This window comes from Phyllobates terribilis, unplaced genomic scaffold, assembly GCF_046119375.1.
Source record: "Phyllobates terribilis strain yellow unplaced genomic scaffold, ASM4611937v1 Scaffold_7__3_contigs__length_470593459, whole genome shotgun sequence".
NCBI classification, from domain to species: Eukaryota; Metazoa; Chordata; class Amphibia; order Anura; family Dendrobatidae; genus Phyllobates; species Phyllobates terribilis.
In genome coordinates, this window is record NW_027362767.1 from 453593158 (window position 1) to 453610004 (window position 16847).

Here is a 16847-nt window from a genome sequence, read left to right on the forward strand (position 1 = left end):
TGCTCCTATGTACAAGAATATAACTACTATAATACTGCTCCATATGTACAAGAATATAACTGCTATAATACTGCCCCCTATGTACAAGAATATAACTACTATAATACTGCCCCTATGTACAAGAATATAACTACTATAATACTGCCCCCTATGTACAAGAATATAACTACTATAATACTGCCCCTATATACAAGAATATAACTACTATAATACTGCCCCCTATGTACTAGAATATAACTACTATAATACTGCCCCCTATGTACAAGAATATAACTACTATAATACTGCCCCTATGTACAGGAATATAACTACTATAATACTGCTCCTATGTACAAGAATATAACTACTATAATACTGCTCCTATGTACAAGAATATAACTACTATAATACTGCTCCATATGTACAAGAATATAACTGCTATAATACTGCCCCCTATGTACAAGAATATAACTACTATAATACTGCCCCTATGTACAAGAATATAACTACTATAATACTGCCCCCTATGTACAAGAATATAACTACTATAATACTGCCCCTATATACAAGAATATAACTACTATAATACTGCCCCCTATGTACTAGAATATAACTACTATAATACTGCCCCCTATGTACAAGAATATAACTACTATAATACTGCCCCTATGTACAGGAATATAACTACTATAATACTGCTCCTATGTACAAGAATATAACTACTATAATACTGCTCCTATGTACAAGAATATAACTACTATAATACTGCCCCCTATATACAAGAATATAACTACTGTAATACTGCCCCCTATGTACTAGAATATAACTACTATAATACTGCCCCCTATGTACAAGAATATAACTACTATAATACTGCCCCTATGTACAGGAATATAACTACTATAATACTGCTCCTATATACAAGAATATAACTACTATAATACTGCTCCTATGTACAAGAATATAACTACTATAATACTGCCCCCTATGTACAAGAATATAACTACTATAATACTGCCCCCTATGTACAAGAATATAACTACTATAATACTGCCCCTATGTACAAGAATATAACTACTATAATACTGCTCCTATGTACAAGAATATAACTACTATAATACTGCCCCCTATGTACAAGAATATAACTACTATAATACTGCTCCATATGTACAAGAATACAACTACTATAATACTGCCCCTATGTACAAGAATATAACTACTATAATACTGCTCCTATGTACAAGAATACAACTACTATAATACTGCCCCTATGTACAAGAATATAACTACTATAATACTGCTCCTTATGTACAAGAATATAACTACTATAATACTGCTCCTATGTACAAGAATATAATTACTATAATACTGCCCCCCTATGTACAAGAATATAACTGCTATAATACTGCCCTCTATGTACAAGAATATAACTACTATAATACTGCTCCTATGTACAAGAATATAACTATTATAATACTGCTCCTATGTACAAGAATATAACTACTATAATACTGCCCCTATGTACAAGAATATGACTACTATAATACTGCTCCTATGTACAAGAATATAACTACTATAATACTGCCTCCTATGTACAAGAATATAACTGCTATAATACTGCCCCTATGTACAAGAATATAACTACTGTAATACTGCACCTATGTACAAGAATATATCTACTATAATACTGTCCCCTATGTACAAGAATATAACTACTATAATACTGCCCCCTATGTACAAGAATATAACTACTATAATACTGCCCCTATGTACAAGAATATAACTACTATAATACTGCCCCCCTATGTACAAGAATATAACTGCTATAATACTGCCCTCTATGTACAAGAATATAACTACTGTAATACTGCCCCCTATGTACAAGAATATAACTGCTATAATACTGCCCCTATATACAAGAATATAACTGCTATAATACTGCCCTCTATGTACAGGAATATAACTGTTACAATACTGCTTCTTATAGTGAGGAGTCATAAACCAGACGTCCTATAATGATATATCATTTATTCATTGCACAGTATTTACGTTTTGTACCAAATAAATTACTTACACATAAAAAATAATCGCTGACAATAGACGTCACATAACGGGGTCACTAGTTGTACAGAGACAGATCGCCGGACTGGGCATCGAGCACAGAAGTGGACGTCTTGCCTAATGCAGACTTATCCTATGGGATGAGCAGGTGACCGGGAAGCCATATTATTCCTAGAGACACCTAGTAACTGTGTAGTGATTGCAGCAGGGACTGGATGTACGAGACAGAAGATACAAGAGTCAGGGATGAGATGTATCAAAGGATCCTAAAATCAGCTCTTCTGCAGTCAAGGGACAGTACGGCATTCAACATCGGACCTTGTGTGCTAGGCCTGTTTCACGCCAGCGTAATACGCGTGCGTTTCTGCACCCACCTGGTGGCTGAAAGTCCTGGCGTAACCAGAACGAACAGCATCATAACGGCACAAATCGGTCCAGGTCATTCAATCCGTGGTCAGGTCTGGATTTACAGCTGTAACATGGCAGCAGGAATGCTCTCGTATTATACTGGCACAAACCTGGACTTAATGGCAGAGTATTTATCCCTTCATTCTTGCAAACTTCCTATAAAACGTTAGTAGCTGAACTATTTCCTCCTTAGAACGGTTGCCGTTTTCTTTTCAGAAAAAAAGTTAAAAAAAAAAAGTTAAAAAAAAAAGTTAAACAAAATTAGCATGAACAATTCTTTGGTTGTTTGAAGTCAAAGTTTTTCACAATAATATAGATTAAAGTTTTTATCCACTGTCTAATGTCTCCAAATGGAAGAAAAAAGGAATAAAAAAAATAAAACCTATAAAACTTTTGGCAGTTTCGACTTGGTTGACTAAATTCCAAGTCATTTTAACTTGCTCTCTCCATTCGCTCCGTCAGAGCGACTGCAAAATCACTACCAGTTGCCTTTGGAAACAGTCGGCAGCGGAGCTCCACCTCATGTCAGACATGTAACCTTGTTTCATCACACAGCTCAGCTACTATTTCCTGAATGTAGCTTTGAAGGTGACTGGAGAAGGAATATAACCAAGATCGGTGCAAGAAAACTTAAGCAAAGTATTTACAAAGTTGGTCAAAAAGTCTTAACCGTTCCTATCAAGTTTTTTATTTTGGTTCAGAAGTGTTTTTTTCCTGATCGTCAGTGACGGGAAACATATTTAATTTTTTAAATGAAAACAGAATAGAGATGTCACAAACAAATTCCAGACAGTTTTTTTTATAAATGGATGAGATTATACAAACCGGGTCCCTCGTGTTCCTATAATGTTTGTGCGGTTTTTCATTTAATAGAATTAAACTATAAGCGAAGAAACGTATATGCAAAATCTGTGAGGTACCGTAATGGGGTTTACATAGAGGCACTGTAAGGGAAATTTCCTAGAACTGAACTTGTAAAAAAAAAAAAAAAAAAAAAAAAGTAAAGTCATAGACCATTGTAAAGAGTTGGTTGTGGTGCCCCACTAAATTCAGGTGTCAACTCAGCCTTGAAAAGTAATTTTTTTTTTAAAGGAGACATCACGGTGGTCTTGGTTTATCAGCACATATTTAGTGAATTATGCAATATTTAGTCATTTTTATGGGATTTTTTTTTTAATACACCCTGAATTCTGTTGCCATACCAGCTGACCGTTCCACATTTATTTAAAGGGTTATATTGGTTATTTGGGTTAAAATATATTACGACTCAGACACAGATAAATATGGGTCCACCAATGATGGCCAAAATGGGACAATAGTGCCCCACTGCTCCAGGTTTAGTCAGGAGATGAGTGGAGCCCCCCTGGTCACGCATGCGTCCTCCAGGGCTCCAGTGTGACTAGTCGCCCTATTCTCTTCTTGGCTACAGTTCTGCAACCAGTGAAGAAAGGGGATTATTAGTGCCCCCCCGCAATCTTATAGAATTAGGCGAACTTCGATTGGGGAAAATGTATTTAGTTGAAAGGGAAAATTAGATTAGTATCAGTTGATGTGAAATTAATCTGCAGAAAAAGGGCTGGATGGCCACGTCCTTGTAGTAAAGTGCCACGCAACGTATATCAATGTACGCCAAGGACATGGCGGTCCGTGTGACCATAAAGGGTCAGGAAGACTGGGAGGGGGAAAAAAGTAGAGTCGATCAGAAGAAAGAAGAGCAGCAGCAGCACAGGCACAGAAAGAGCCGATGAGTATACATTTATTCTTTTTTTTTTTAACCCCTTACCAACTTGTAAAATCCCCTTCCCCCCAAAAAAAAAAATTGTAGAAACTGATTTCTCGTGGACATTGGTTGCGAATCCACAGACCTTTCCCTACCTCCACTCAAACATCACAGATTTCTACTTTCTGTATTTCCTATAAAACAAACAAAACAATTCACCGAATTTCCACCGTATTTAATTCTTGAACCTAGAAAAATAAATAAAAATCCAAATAAAAGATTTTTAAAATATTTAAAGACAAAAAAAAAAAAAAAAAAAACACACAAAATCTGGATAATTCTGGTAATTTGGCCACGTTGCCGGTTCCACCGCTGGAGTCACGGCTGTCCGTCCAGCTGACAGTTTTCTGACGAGGGGGGGGGGGGGGGGAGGGAATTTGGTAATAGAAATTTTACAACATTTAAATTAACATAAAAAGTAATAAATCTCCCAGGCGTCATCGCGCCTCCGTGAAACGTAGTGTTATAGCGGAACATTCCTGGAAAAGTGATAATAAGACCCCACGTCGTACCATTTTTGGAAAGGACAAAAAGTAAATATTTTTTTCTAGACCCGACTATGGAGGATCATGTACCAATAATGGTGACTTGCGTCACATTTCTAAACAGTTTCCTAAACAAGAAAGGTCTGCACTTCTGCTCGTCCCTGCAACTGCGGGAAAGAAAGTTTCTACCAAAGAGACTTTTTGTAACGCCTTTGCGCCATTTTTCTTTTGTGCGCAGTTTTCGGCCCGAGCCTCCGGTCAGATGTGGCCATGGTGAGATCCGGGTCTGGGGCTTAGAGACACGGGGTAGTGTTTTACCTGAATGTGAGAGCTCATAAATGGAAAAAAAAAAAACGTGAAAAATTACAATTAAGATGGTGGGGAAAAAAACATATGAAAAATCCTCAGTAAATAATTCTGTGCTCTGTCATGTCCTAGAGTCTGTGTGCTATGTCTGTTCCTGGGAAACATAGAGACCCCCAAGTCCGGCTGCTATTAATGCCGACACATTTGGAGATGGGAACCGTGCATTGCGCACATGGGCCATTTAGGACGCTGGTTACGTACTCACCCGTCAGTTGTCACCTAGGGTTCTCAGGAACAGAATTATTGTGAATTTATTGGTAATTTTCGATAGTCAGCAATGGTCGTGGAGCGGCGCAGACTCGCCGTACGTGCTGGCGTTATACAAGGAGTGAAACGGGAGCGGACGTCACTTCATAAGTAGCATGGAGCAAGAGCACTTAAATAAGGGACAGTGGGCACAATGACACGGACGATGACACCAGTGACGATACGTAAATGTCCATGGTAACGTCCCAAGGCGGCCGTCCTCCCCCCATCTTGTACGCGATACTCCGGCGGCTCGGGACCCTCCTTGTCTCTGCAGCGTCCCCTCACCGGGCAGAGCCGCAGCACGCAGCCTTGTGCCGTACAGAGCCGCAGCGCGCAGCCTTGCGCCGTACAGAGCCGTCCATTTTCGGAAGTCCAGGGGGAGATTATCACGGCTCATTCCTCGTCACCTGCCAGCAGGAACCCCAGGATGAAAGTGCTGCCCCGCTGACGCTCGCTTGCCGTCTGCTTTCCCACAAGGTTTGGCGGAGGCCGGAGGAGGAGGCTAGTGAAAACAGTAGCTGCAGGGGGGCGGAAAAGTGATAAGAGGTTAATGAAACAGCAAAAAAAAAAAAAAAAAAATGCATCTATAACCTGTTCACACATGGCTGCTTGCTGGCAGTGAATAGAAAAGTTCTTGCATCTTGTTACAATGCATCATTGTACACAAACTCTGTGCGCTCAACATGGCGGCAGCACAAATTGTGTCACTGATAAATTGTAACAACCCGCAGCTGTGAACAGAAGGCTGGGTGTCCGTGCCGTCCTTACCGATCAGACTGGCGTTCAGGTTGTTGTCGCTGGTGAACTTCAGCAGCTCTCGCAGAAATGACATCAAGTATCGGAAGACGTTCCGGTGACACCGCGGCAGCTGGGAGATCACCTGCGGAGGGGGGGAGGGGAGCAGCGTTAGGAAGCCATTGACCGTAGCCGCTGTGACTGACTGATGGCGATCGCGCACCTGTCGGCACAGCCGCGTGTCGTGCGAGCAGTCGATGCATCTCTGGTAGAGCTCGTAGCAGATCACCGGCTCCGGTAACGCCTCCAGGAAGATGAGCAGCGCCTCCGCTACAGAATGATTGCTGCCAGCTGGGGGCGACGCTAAGGTAACACGCAACAATGTATCAAATCAGAGAAACAGGGGCGACGCTAAGGTAACACGCAACAATGTATCAAATCAGAGAAACGGGGCGACGCTAAAGGTAACACGCAACAATGTATCAAATCAGAGAATCGGGGCGACGCTAAAGGTAACACGCAACAATGTATCAAACCAGAGAAACGGGGCGACGACTGTGAGGGGCGACAATGACAGGGTCCCAGGGAGAGACTGTATGAATAGTAATCGCGGTAATACGGCCACACTGCAGCAATGCCGAGGAGATCCTGTAAATAAAAGAGTGTCACGTGGAGGAGCACGTATGTATGTGTATATGGATGTATGGGCATTAAAATGTGTGTATATAGTATAATAGATTGTCTGTCTGTTTGGACACACCTTCTCATTTAAAGATTTTTCTGTATTTTCTTGACTATGAAAATTGTACATTTACACTGAAGGCATCAAAACTATGAATTACCACATGTGGAATTATATACTTAACAAAAAAGTGTGAAACAACTGAAAATATGTCTTATATTCTAGGTTCTTCACAGTAGCCACCTTTTGCTTTGATGACTGCTTTGCACACTCTTGGCATTCTCTTGATGAGCTTCAAGAGGTAGTCACTGGAAATGGTTTTCACTTCACAGGTGTGCCCTGTCAGGTTTAATAAGTGGGATTTCTTGCCTTATAAATGGGGTTGGGACCATCAGTTGTGTTGTGCAGAAGTCAGGTGGATACACAGCTGATAGTCCTACTGAATAGACTGTTAGAATTTGTATGATGGAAAGAAAAAAGCAGCTAAGTAAAGAAAAACGAGTGGTCATCATTACTTTAAGGAATGAAGGACAGTCAGTGCGAAAAATTGGGAAAACGTTGAAAGTGTCCCCAAGTGCAGTTGCAAAAACCATCAAGCGCTACAAAGAAACTGGCTCACATGAGGACCGCCCCAGGAAAGGAAGACCAAGAGTCACCTCTGCTTCTGAGGATAAGTTTATCCGAGTCACCAGCCTCAGAAATCGCAGGTTAACAGCAGCTCAGATTAGAGACCAGGTCAATGCCACACAGAGTTCTAGCAGCAGACACATCTCTACAACAACTGTTAAGAGGAGACTTTGTGCAGCAGGCCTTCATGGTAAAATAGCTGCTAGGAAACCACTGCTAAGGACAGGCAACAAGCAGAGGAGACTTGTTTGGGCTAAAGAACACAAGGAATGGACATTAGACCAGTGGAAATCTGTGCTTTGGTGTGATGAGTCCAAATTTGAGATCTTTGGTTCCAACCACCGTGTCTTTGTGCGATGCAGAAAAGGTGAACGGATGGACTCTACATGCCTGGTTCCCACCGTGAAGCATGGAGGAGGAGGTGTGATGGTGTGGGGGTGCTTTGCTGGTGACACTGTTGGGGATTTATTCAAAATTGAAGGCATACTGAACCAGCATGGCTACCACAGCATCTTGCAGCGGCATGCTATTCCATCCGGTTTGCGTTTAGTTGGACCATCATTTATTTTTCAACAGGACAATGACCCCAAACACACCTCCAGGCTGTGTAAGGGCTATAGGACCAAGAAGGAGAGTGATGGGGGGCTACGCCAGATGACCTGGCCTCCACAGTCACCAGACCTGAACCCAATCGAGATGGTTTGGGGTGAGCTGGACCGCAGAGTGAAGGCAAAAGGGCCAACAAGTGCTAAGCATCTGTGGGAACTCCTTCAAGATTGTTGGAAGACCATTTCCGGTGACTACCTCTTGAAGCTCATCAAGAGAATGCCAAGAGTGTGCAAAGCAGCCATCAAAGCAAAAGGGGGCTACTGTGAAGAACCTAGAATATAAGACATATTTTCAGTTGTTTCACACTTTTTTGTTAAGTATATAATTCCACATGTGTTAATTCATAGTTTTGATGCATTCAGTGTGAATGTACAATTTTCATAGTCATGAAAATACAGAAAAATCATTAAATGAGAAGGTGTGTCCAAACTTTTGGTCTGTACTGTATATATGTGTAACCGCGCAACCTCCGCCGCCTGTACACAAAGCATGTTCAAGAGTGTTTACAGTTTGCTCAACAACATAGACCGTGAAATACTGGGAGAATATAGTCCGGTCAGATGAGACCAACACTGGATTCTTTGGGTGCCATAATACACTGCACATCACCCCAATAGCACCCTCCCAGCCCCCGTGCATGTGGATGTCTGCGCACATGTGCAGTAGATGTCGGGTTACAATCCCTTTGCTCCTCACATAACAATGGGTAACACTATCTGGACCGCCCGGTGTTCTGCGGAGGCTCAGAAGGATACGGATGTTGTCGGGGATGCTCGTGTCCAGACAGTCGATGATCTGCTGCAATTCCTCCTGTTTCCCCGGAGTCTGGAATAAATCTTCCTGCAAGAACACAAAAGTGGGTCAGAGTAAAAACAGCCCTCAAAGTAACCAATCAGGAAGCTGAGAGTAAGCCCCGCCTCTTGTGTCTTATAAGTCAGGTGACTCATGTGATCCCAGAGGGGCGGGGCTTGTGTCACATGACCCCTCTGGTAATTTTTGGGCCACCTTACTGACCCTTCCAGGCCGGCACTTTGCCCCCACTGACATGTACAGGGGTCTGTCCGGTAACTTGCCAGAGCAGTCTAATCCCAGCACAAACCTGGCAGCAGGCGTTCCTGTACAAGTGGTCCACCAGAAGCCACATCTCCTTCGGGATCTTCAGGGGCCTCTCGGCAGTGCCGTCCACCTCCTCCGACATCTGCAGGACGGCTTTCTCCTGGGAAAGACAGACGGCCATAATGAGGAGCATGGGGCGCAGGTGGAGGACGCTGCACATGAGGGGGGAATGGTGCGGCCCCCTCAGCAGGAAAACCAGCAATTTATTCAGGTCCCAGGAAAAAAGATAAAAGCAGACTAGACAGAGCCGCCCCCCCCCCCCGAGGTCAGGAGAGGATCGGCAGCACACAACTAGTCTGCAGGCGCCATGTGAAGCCGTCACACTGTGCAGCGCTGGGTGCGAATGGCTGCAGCGACCTGCAGCACACGGTTATGATTTTGGAGCGTCGGACTTAGTGAATCGGCCCCAGTGTGAGACCCCCGGCCAGAAATCATGGTACACAACAGGGCCATGCCGCCAGATGGTGCTGCACCATGACGGGCAAAGACGCAGCAGCGGAGGCCGTGCGCAGGCAGGAAGGTGATCTGCACCCACAGAATCAGTAACCGACAATAAAGCCAACCATGAACCCACTGATACAACAGATACAATGTGTACAACAGATACAAGGTGCTGGACAACAATGATACATGTAAAATATTACACTTCTCATCAGTAACCTCCTGTAATTTGGCATCAGCTGCAGGAGACGTCAGTTTATCAGACGGGTGCAGAATATAGATGGCAGCCGCTCTCACACCGGACTTCTGTCTCTTAGAATCCATCTACATTCCCCCCCTTTCTTTTTATTACTTGTGTTTAACCTCGTCTTGCCCGAATTATGGAATCAACTTACAAATTAAGAAAAAAAAAACAACAACAACTCTACAGAGAATAACGATGGAAATCAATAATCCTGATAACGACAGAGAGGAAAGAAAAAGTCATATCCGAACACAGACGAGAAAAAGGGTCGCAATGACTGATCGCGGGGGGAGAGACAGCAGAGCGGGGGGATGGGGGCGCGATATCCTACGTACACACGTGTGTGATACATCTGTAGGGCAGCTCCTCGCCCCACCTGCTCCCACCCAGATGATTCGCGGCAGCAGAATGAGGTTATTATTTCCTCTACACCAGACATTGAAGCTTTTGACTGAAGGATTTAAAAAGCCCCCGAGGCGACAGAAAGAGGTTCACTATTAATAAAGCAGCCAGGAGGAGTGGGACGTTTGCCTTTAATTAAACCACCAGAACATTACAAGTAATGGAGAATGTGCCGGGTCCTCCCACAACTCCTCCGGGAAATCAGAAGTATAATCGCTTGATATAAATCGCTCCAGTCAAAAGCCGTTCACTACAAGATTAAGGAAGCGACAAGAAGATGAGGATCCACAAAGCACAGATCACAAGTGACGGACACACGGTGCGGCGGCGGATCCGGCCGGCGGGGGAGGGTTACCTTCTCTGAGAAGTTGTCTTCTCCCTGCAAGCAAAGCGGTAAGGAGGAAAAGAGGAAAAACATCAATGAGACGGCGCCAGCAGTGACATCACAGCGCTCTATGGGGAGGGGTAGTCAGTGACATCACAGCGCTCTATGGGGAGGGGTAGTCAGTGACATCACAGCGCTCTATGGGGGGGGGCGTCAGTGACATCACAGCGCTCTATGGGCTATGGGGAGGGGAAGTCAGTGACATCACAGCGCTCAATGGGGGGGGCGTCAGTGACATCACAGCGCTCTATGGGGGGGCGTCAGTGACATCACAGCGCTCTATGGGGAGGGGAAGTCAGTGACATCACAGCGCTCAATGGGGGGGGGGGGGAATCAGTGCCATCACAGCGCTCAATGGGGGGGGGCGGGGGGGAGTCAGTGACATCACAGCGCTCTATGGGGAGGGGAAGTCAGTGACATCACAGCGCTCAATGGGGGGGGGGCGGGGGGAGTCAGTGACATCACAGCGCTCTATGGGGAGGGGAAGTCAGTGACATCACAGCGCTCAATGGGGGGGGGGGGAATCAGTGCCATCACAGCGCTCAATGGGGGGGGGGCGGGGGGGAGTCAGTGACATCACAGCGCTCTATGGGGGGGGGGATCAGTGCCATCACAGCGCTCAATGGGGGGGGGGGGATCAGTGCCATCACAGCGCTCTATGGGGGGGGGGGGACCTCACAGCATTCTATGGGGGGGAATCAGTGACATCACAGCGCTCTATGGGGGGGGGGGGGATCGGTGCCATCACAGCGCTCTATGGGGGGGGTGGGGGGGGGGGGGGAGTCAGTGACGTCACAGCGCTCTATGGGGGGGGGGGGGAGTCAGTGACATCACAGCGCTCTATGGGGGGGGGGGGAATCAGTGCCATCACAGCGCTCAATGGGGGGGGCGGGGGGAGAGTCAGTGACATCACAGCGCTCTATGGGGGGGGACCTCACAGCATTCTATGGGGGGGGAATCCGTGACATCACAGCGCTCAATGGGGGGGGGGCGGGGGGAGTCAGTGACATCACAGCGCTCTACGGGGAGGGGAAGTCAGTGACATCACAGCGCTCAATGGGGGGGGGGGGGGGATCAGTGCCATCACAGCGCTCAATGGGGGGGGGCGGGGGGGAGTGAGTGACATCACAGCGCTCTATGAGGGGGGGGGATCAGTGCCATCACAGCATTCTATGGGGGGGGAATCAGTGACATCACAGCGCTCTATAGGGGGGGGATCAGTGCCATCACAGCGCTCAAAGGGGGGGGAGTCAGTGACATCACAGCGCTCTATGGGGGGGGGGGAATCAGTGCCATCACAGCGCTCAATGGGGGGGGGCGGGGGGAGTCAGTGACATCACAGCGCTCTATGGGGGGGGGGGGGGGATCAGTGCCATCACAGCGCTCTATGGGGGGGGGGGATCAGTGCCATCACAGCGCTCTATGGGGGGGGGCGGGACCTCACAGCATTCTATGGGGGGGAATCAGTGACATCACAGCGCTCTATGGGGGGGGGATCAGTGACATCACAGCGCTCAATGGGGGGGCGGGGGGGAGTCAGTGACGTCACAGCGCTCTGTGGGGAGGGGAAGTCAGTGACATCACAGCGCTCTATGGGGGGGGGACCTCACAGCATTCTATGGGGGGGGAATCAGTGACATCACAGCGCTCTATGGGGAGGGGAAGTCAGTGACATCACAGCACTCTATGGGGAGGGGAAGTCAGTAACATCACAGCGCTCTATGGGGAGGGGAAGTCAGTGACATCACAGCGCTCTATGGGGAGGGGAAGTCAGTGACATCACAGCACTCTATGGGGAGGGGAAGTCAGTGACATCACAGCGCTCTGTGGGGAGGGGAAGTCAGTGACATCACAGCGCTCTATGGGGGGGGGACCTCACAGCATTCTATGGGGGAGGAATCAGTGACATCACAGCGCTCTATGGGGAGGGGAAGTCAGTGACATCACAGCACTCTATGGGGAGGGGAAGTCAGTAACATCACAGCGCTCTATGGGGAGGGGAAGTCAGTGACATCACAGCGCTCTATGGGGAGGGGAAGTCAGTGACATCACAGCACTCTATGGGGAGGGGACCTCACAGCATTCTATGGGGGGGAATCAGTGACATCACAGTGCTCTATGGGGGGGCGGGGGGGGAGTCAGTGACATCACAGCGCTCTATGGGGAGGGGACCTCACAGCATTCTATGGGGGGGGAATCAGTGACATCACAGCGCTCTATGGGGGGGGGGGGATCAGTGCCATCACAGCGCTCTATGGGGGGGGGGAGATCAGTGCCATCACAGCGCTCAATGGGGGGGGCGGGGGGGGGGTCAGTGACATCACAGCGCTCTATGGGGAGGGGAAGTCAGTGACATCACAGCGCTGTATGGGGGGGACCTCACAGCGCTCAATGGGGGGGGGGGGATCAGTGCCATCACAGCGCTCAATGGGGGGGGGGGGGGGCGGGGGGGAGTCAGTGACATCACAGCGCTCTATGGGGGGGGGGGGGGAGATCAGTGCCATCACAGCGCTCAATGGGGGGGGGGGGGGATCAGTGCCATCACAGCACTCTATGGGGGGGGGGGGGGGGGCGGGACCTCACAGCATTCTATGGGGGGGAATCAGTGACATCACAGCGCTCTATGGGGGGAGGGGGATCAGTGCCATCACAGCGCTCAATAGGGGGGGCGGGGGGGAGTCAGTGACGTCACAGCGCTCTATGGGGGGGGACCTCACAGCATTCTATGGGGGGGGAATCAGTGACATCACAGCGCTCTATGGGGAGGGGAAGTCAGTGACATCACAGCACTCTATGGGGAGGGGAAGTCAGTGACATCACAGCGCTCTATGGGGAGGGGAAGTCAGTGACATCACAGCGCTCTATGGGGAGGGGACCTCACAGCATTCTATGGGGGGGAATCAGTGACATCACAGTGCTCTATGGGGGGGGAGTCAGTGACATCACAGCGCTCTATGGGGAGGGGACCTCACAGCATTCTATGGGGGGGGGAATCAGTGACATCACAGCGCTCTATGGGGAGGGGAAGTCAGTGACATCACAGCGCTCTATGGGGGGGGACCTCACAGCATTCTATGGGGGGGGACCTCACAGCATTCTATGGGGGGGGGGGTGGGGGAGTCAGTGACATCACAGCGCTCAATGGGGGGGCGGTGGGGAATCAGTGACATCACAGCGCTCTATGGGGAGGGGAAGTCAGTGACATCACAGCGCTCTATGGGGGGGGACCTCACAGCATTCTATGGTGGGGGAATCAGTGACATCACAGCACTCAATGGGGGGGCGGTGGGGAATCAGTGACATCACAGCGCTCTATGGGGAGGGGAAGTCAGTGACATCACAGAACTCTATGGGGGGGGGACCTCACAGCATTCTATGGGGGGGTCCGTGCCATCACAGCGCTCTATGGGGGGGGGGGGGGTCCGTGCCATCACAGCGCTCAATGGGGGGGGGGGGCGGGGGGGAGTCAGTGACATCACAGCGCTCTATGGGGAGGGGAAGTCAGTGACATCACAGCGCTCTATGGGGGGGGACCTCACAGCATTCTATGGGGGGGGGAATCAGTGACATCACAGCGCTCAATGGGGGGGGGGGGGGGAGTCAGTGACATCACAGCACTCTATGGGGAGGGGAAGTCAGTGACATCACAGCGCTCTATGGGGGGGGGACCTCACAGCATTCTATGGGGGGGAATCAGTGACATCACAGCGCTCTATGGGGGGGGGACCTCACAGCATTCTATGGGGGGGGGAATCAGTGACATCACAGCGCTCAATGGGGGGGGGGGGGGGAGTCAGTGACATCACAGCACTCTATGGGGAGGGGAAGTCAGTGACATCACAGCGCTCTATGGGGGGGGACCTCACAGCATTCTATGGGGGGGGAATCAGTGACATCACAGCGCTCTATGGGGGGGGACCTCACAGCATTCTATGGGGGGGAATCAATGACATCACAGCGCTCAATGGGGGGGGGAGGAGAGTCAGTGACATCACAGCACTCTATGGGGAGGGGAAGTCAGTGACATCACAGTGCTCTATGGGGGGGGACCTCACAGCATTCTATGGGGGGGAATCAGTGACATCACAGCGCTCAATGGGGGGGGGGCCTCACAGCATTCTATGGGGGGGAATCAATGACATCACAGCGCTCTATGGGGAGGGGAGGGGAAATCAGTGACATCACAGCGCTTTATGGGGGGGGGAATCAATGACATCACAGCGCTCTATGGGGGAGGGGGAAAATCAATGACATCACAGCCCTCTATGGGGGAGGGGGATCAGTGACATCACAGCGCTCTATGGGGGGGATCAGTGACATCACAGCGCTCTATGGGGGGGGGGATCAGTGACATCACAGCGCTCTATGGGGGAGGGGGATCAGTGACATCACAGCGCTCTATGGGGGAGGGGGATCAGTGACATCACAGCGCTCTATGGGGGGGATCAGTGACATCACAGCGCTCTATGGGGGAGGGGGATCAGTGACATCACAGTGCTCTATGGGGGGGGGATCAGTGACATCACAGTGCTCTATGGGGGGGGGGGATCAGTGACACCACAGCGCTCTATGGGGGAGGGGGAAAATCAATGACATCACAGCGCTCTATGGGGGGGGGGGGGGAAGTAATCACAGCGCTTTGGGTATGTGGGGGCTGGTGGGGCAGTTAGCAGATAGTAACCGCATTCAGCAGCAATGTGGGGGTAATTTGCCTCTTTTAGGAGTCCAGTAAGTCCACGCAGCCCCCTAGAAGAAGCCCCAACACACCATGACAGACAGCGGGCCTCACCAGGTCGATGAGATTGGTGACCGGGATCTCCCGGATCGGCCGCTTCATTCGGCACAGGGCTTCCAGGGACGTCCCGAAGGCGCTGACCAGGTAGCTGCCGCTGATGGTGAGGAAGTAGTCCTTGCCGCGGTCCAGGTGCAGGACCAGGATGTCCTCGATCAGGTCTTGGCCCGAGTTTAGCAATGTCACCGAATCCTTACTGACATAAATGTCCAGACTGATCTCCACCGACTCGTCTGCAACCGAAGACCCCAATATTAGAGCCACAGGAAATGGGGTAATGAAGGGGGGGGGGGGGGTCCATGTACCTACACCACCAGTAATGGGGGGGTGGAGGGGGGATCCATGTACCTACACCACCAGTAATGGGGGGGTGGAGGGGGGATCCATGTACCTACACCACCAGTAATGGGGGATCTATGTACCTACACCACCAGTAATGAGGGGGTGGAGGGGGATCCATGTACCTACACCACCAGTAATGGGGGGGTGGAGGGGGGGGATCCATGTACCTACACCACCAGTAATGAGGGGGTGGAGGGGGATCCATGTACCTACACCACCAGTAATGGGGGGGTGGAGGGGGGGGATCCATGTACCTACACCACCAGTAATGGGGGGGTGGAGGGGGGGGATCCATGTACCTACACCACCAGTAATGGGGGGGTGGAGGGGGGGGATCCATGTACCTACACCACCAGTAATGGGGGGGTGGAGGGGGGATCCAGGTACCTACACCACCAGTAATGGGGGGGTGGAGGGGGGATCCATGTACCTACACCACCAGTAATGGGGGGGTGGAGGGGGGATCTATGTAGCTACACCACCAGTAATGGGGGGGTGGAGGGGGGGGATCCATGTACCTACACCACCAGTAATGGGGGGGTGGAGGGGGATCCATGTACCTACACCACCAGTAATGGGGGCTCCGCATGTATGACCCCGGGGGTGGACGCGCGGTGGACACTCACTCGGCTCCAGGTAGCCCTCGCAGGGCTCGGCTCGCAGCCAGGGCTTGCAGTACTGGGTGTCGTTCAGTTTGGGGATGAAGGAGAAGTGGCACGGGACCTGACCGTCGTTCTGGATGACAAACTTCTCTTTCTGGAGCTGCCGGAATCGCACGCGATCGAACTTAAACTGAAAAAGTAAGAAAATAAAAGTCATTACTGTCTCTCTCCACAGAGGGCGCCACATGCACAGAGAAATAACACGGTCCGCTCACTTCTGTTCTGCTGAGCTTCAAGGACGGCAGGAAATCGTTCTCCATCCGATCCATCATCCGCACAATGTCCTCAAACGCTTTCCGGTATTTCCGCTCATCCACGACCTTCACCTAGAGCGGGAAAGAGGAGTTACTGCAGCCTCGTCCAAAGGAGGGGACCCCCCACCTACAGCCTCGTCAACAGGAGGGGACCCCCCCCAACTACAGCCTCGTCCAAAGGAGGGGACCCCCCCCCCCACCTGCAGCCTCGTCCAAAGGAGGGGACCC

At 49.6% G+C, this 16847-nt stretch overlaps 1 protein-coding gene across 5 annotated transcripts in view; it reads right to left on the reverse strand.

Annotated features, from left to right (window-relative positions):
* Positions 1 to 1992: 1992 nt before the first annotated feature.
* OCRL (OCRL inositol polyphosphate-5-phosphatase) overlaps positions 1993 to 16847 on the reverse strand; it is a 51155-nt gene continuing 36300 nt past the window's right edge. For 4 of the 5 annotated variants that reach the window (XM_073642191.1, XM_073642187.1, XM_073642190.1 and 1 more), the window contains 9 exons: positions 16581 to 16691; positions 16330 to 16495; positions 15359 to 15594; positions 10540 to 10563; positions 9081 to 9197; positions 8737 to 8821; positions 6287 to 6414; positions 6097 to 6208; positions 1993 to 5846 (listed from right to left, as the gene is read on the reverse strand). In XM_073642191.1, the coding sequence (XP_073498292.1) occupies positions 5722 to 5846; positions 6097 to 6208; positions 6287 to 6414; positions 8737 to 8821; positions 9081 to 9197; positions 10540 to 10563; positions 15359 to 15594; positions 16330 to 16495; positions 16581 to 16691 (1104 nt within the window). In that variant the 3' untranslated portion in view covers positions 1993 to 5721. The remainder of the gene's footprint in view (positions 5847 to 6096; positions 6209 to 6286; positions 6415 to 8736; positions 8822 to 9080; positions 9198 to 10539; positions 10564 to 15358; positions 15595 to 16329; positions 16496 to 16580; positions 16692 to 16847) is intronic. The other variant, XM_073642188.1, reaches the window with a different exon arrangement.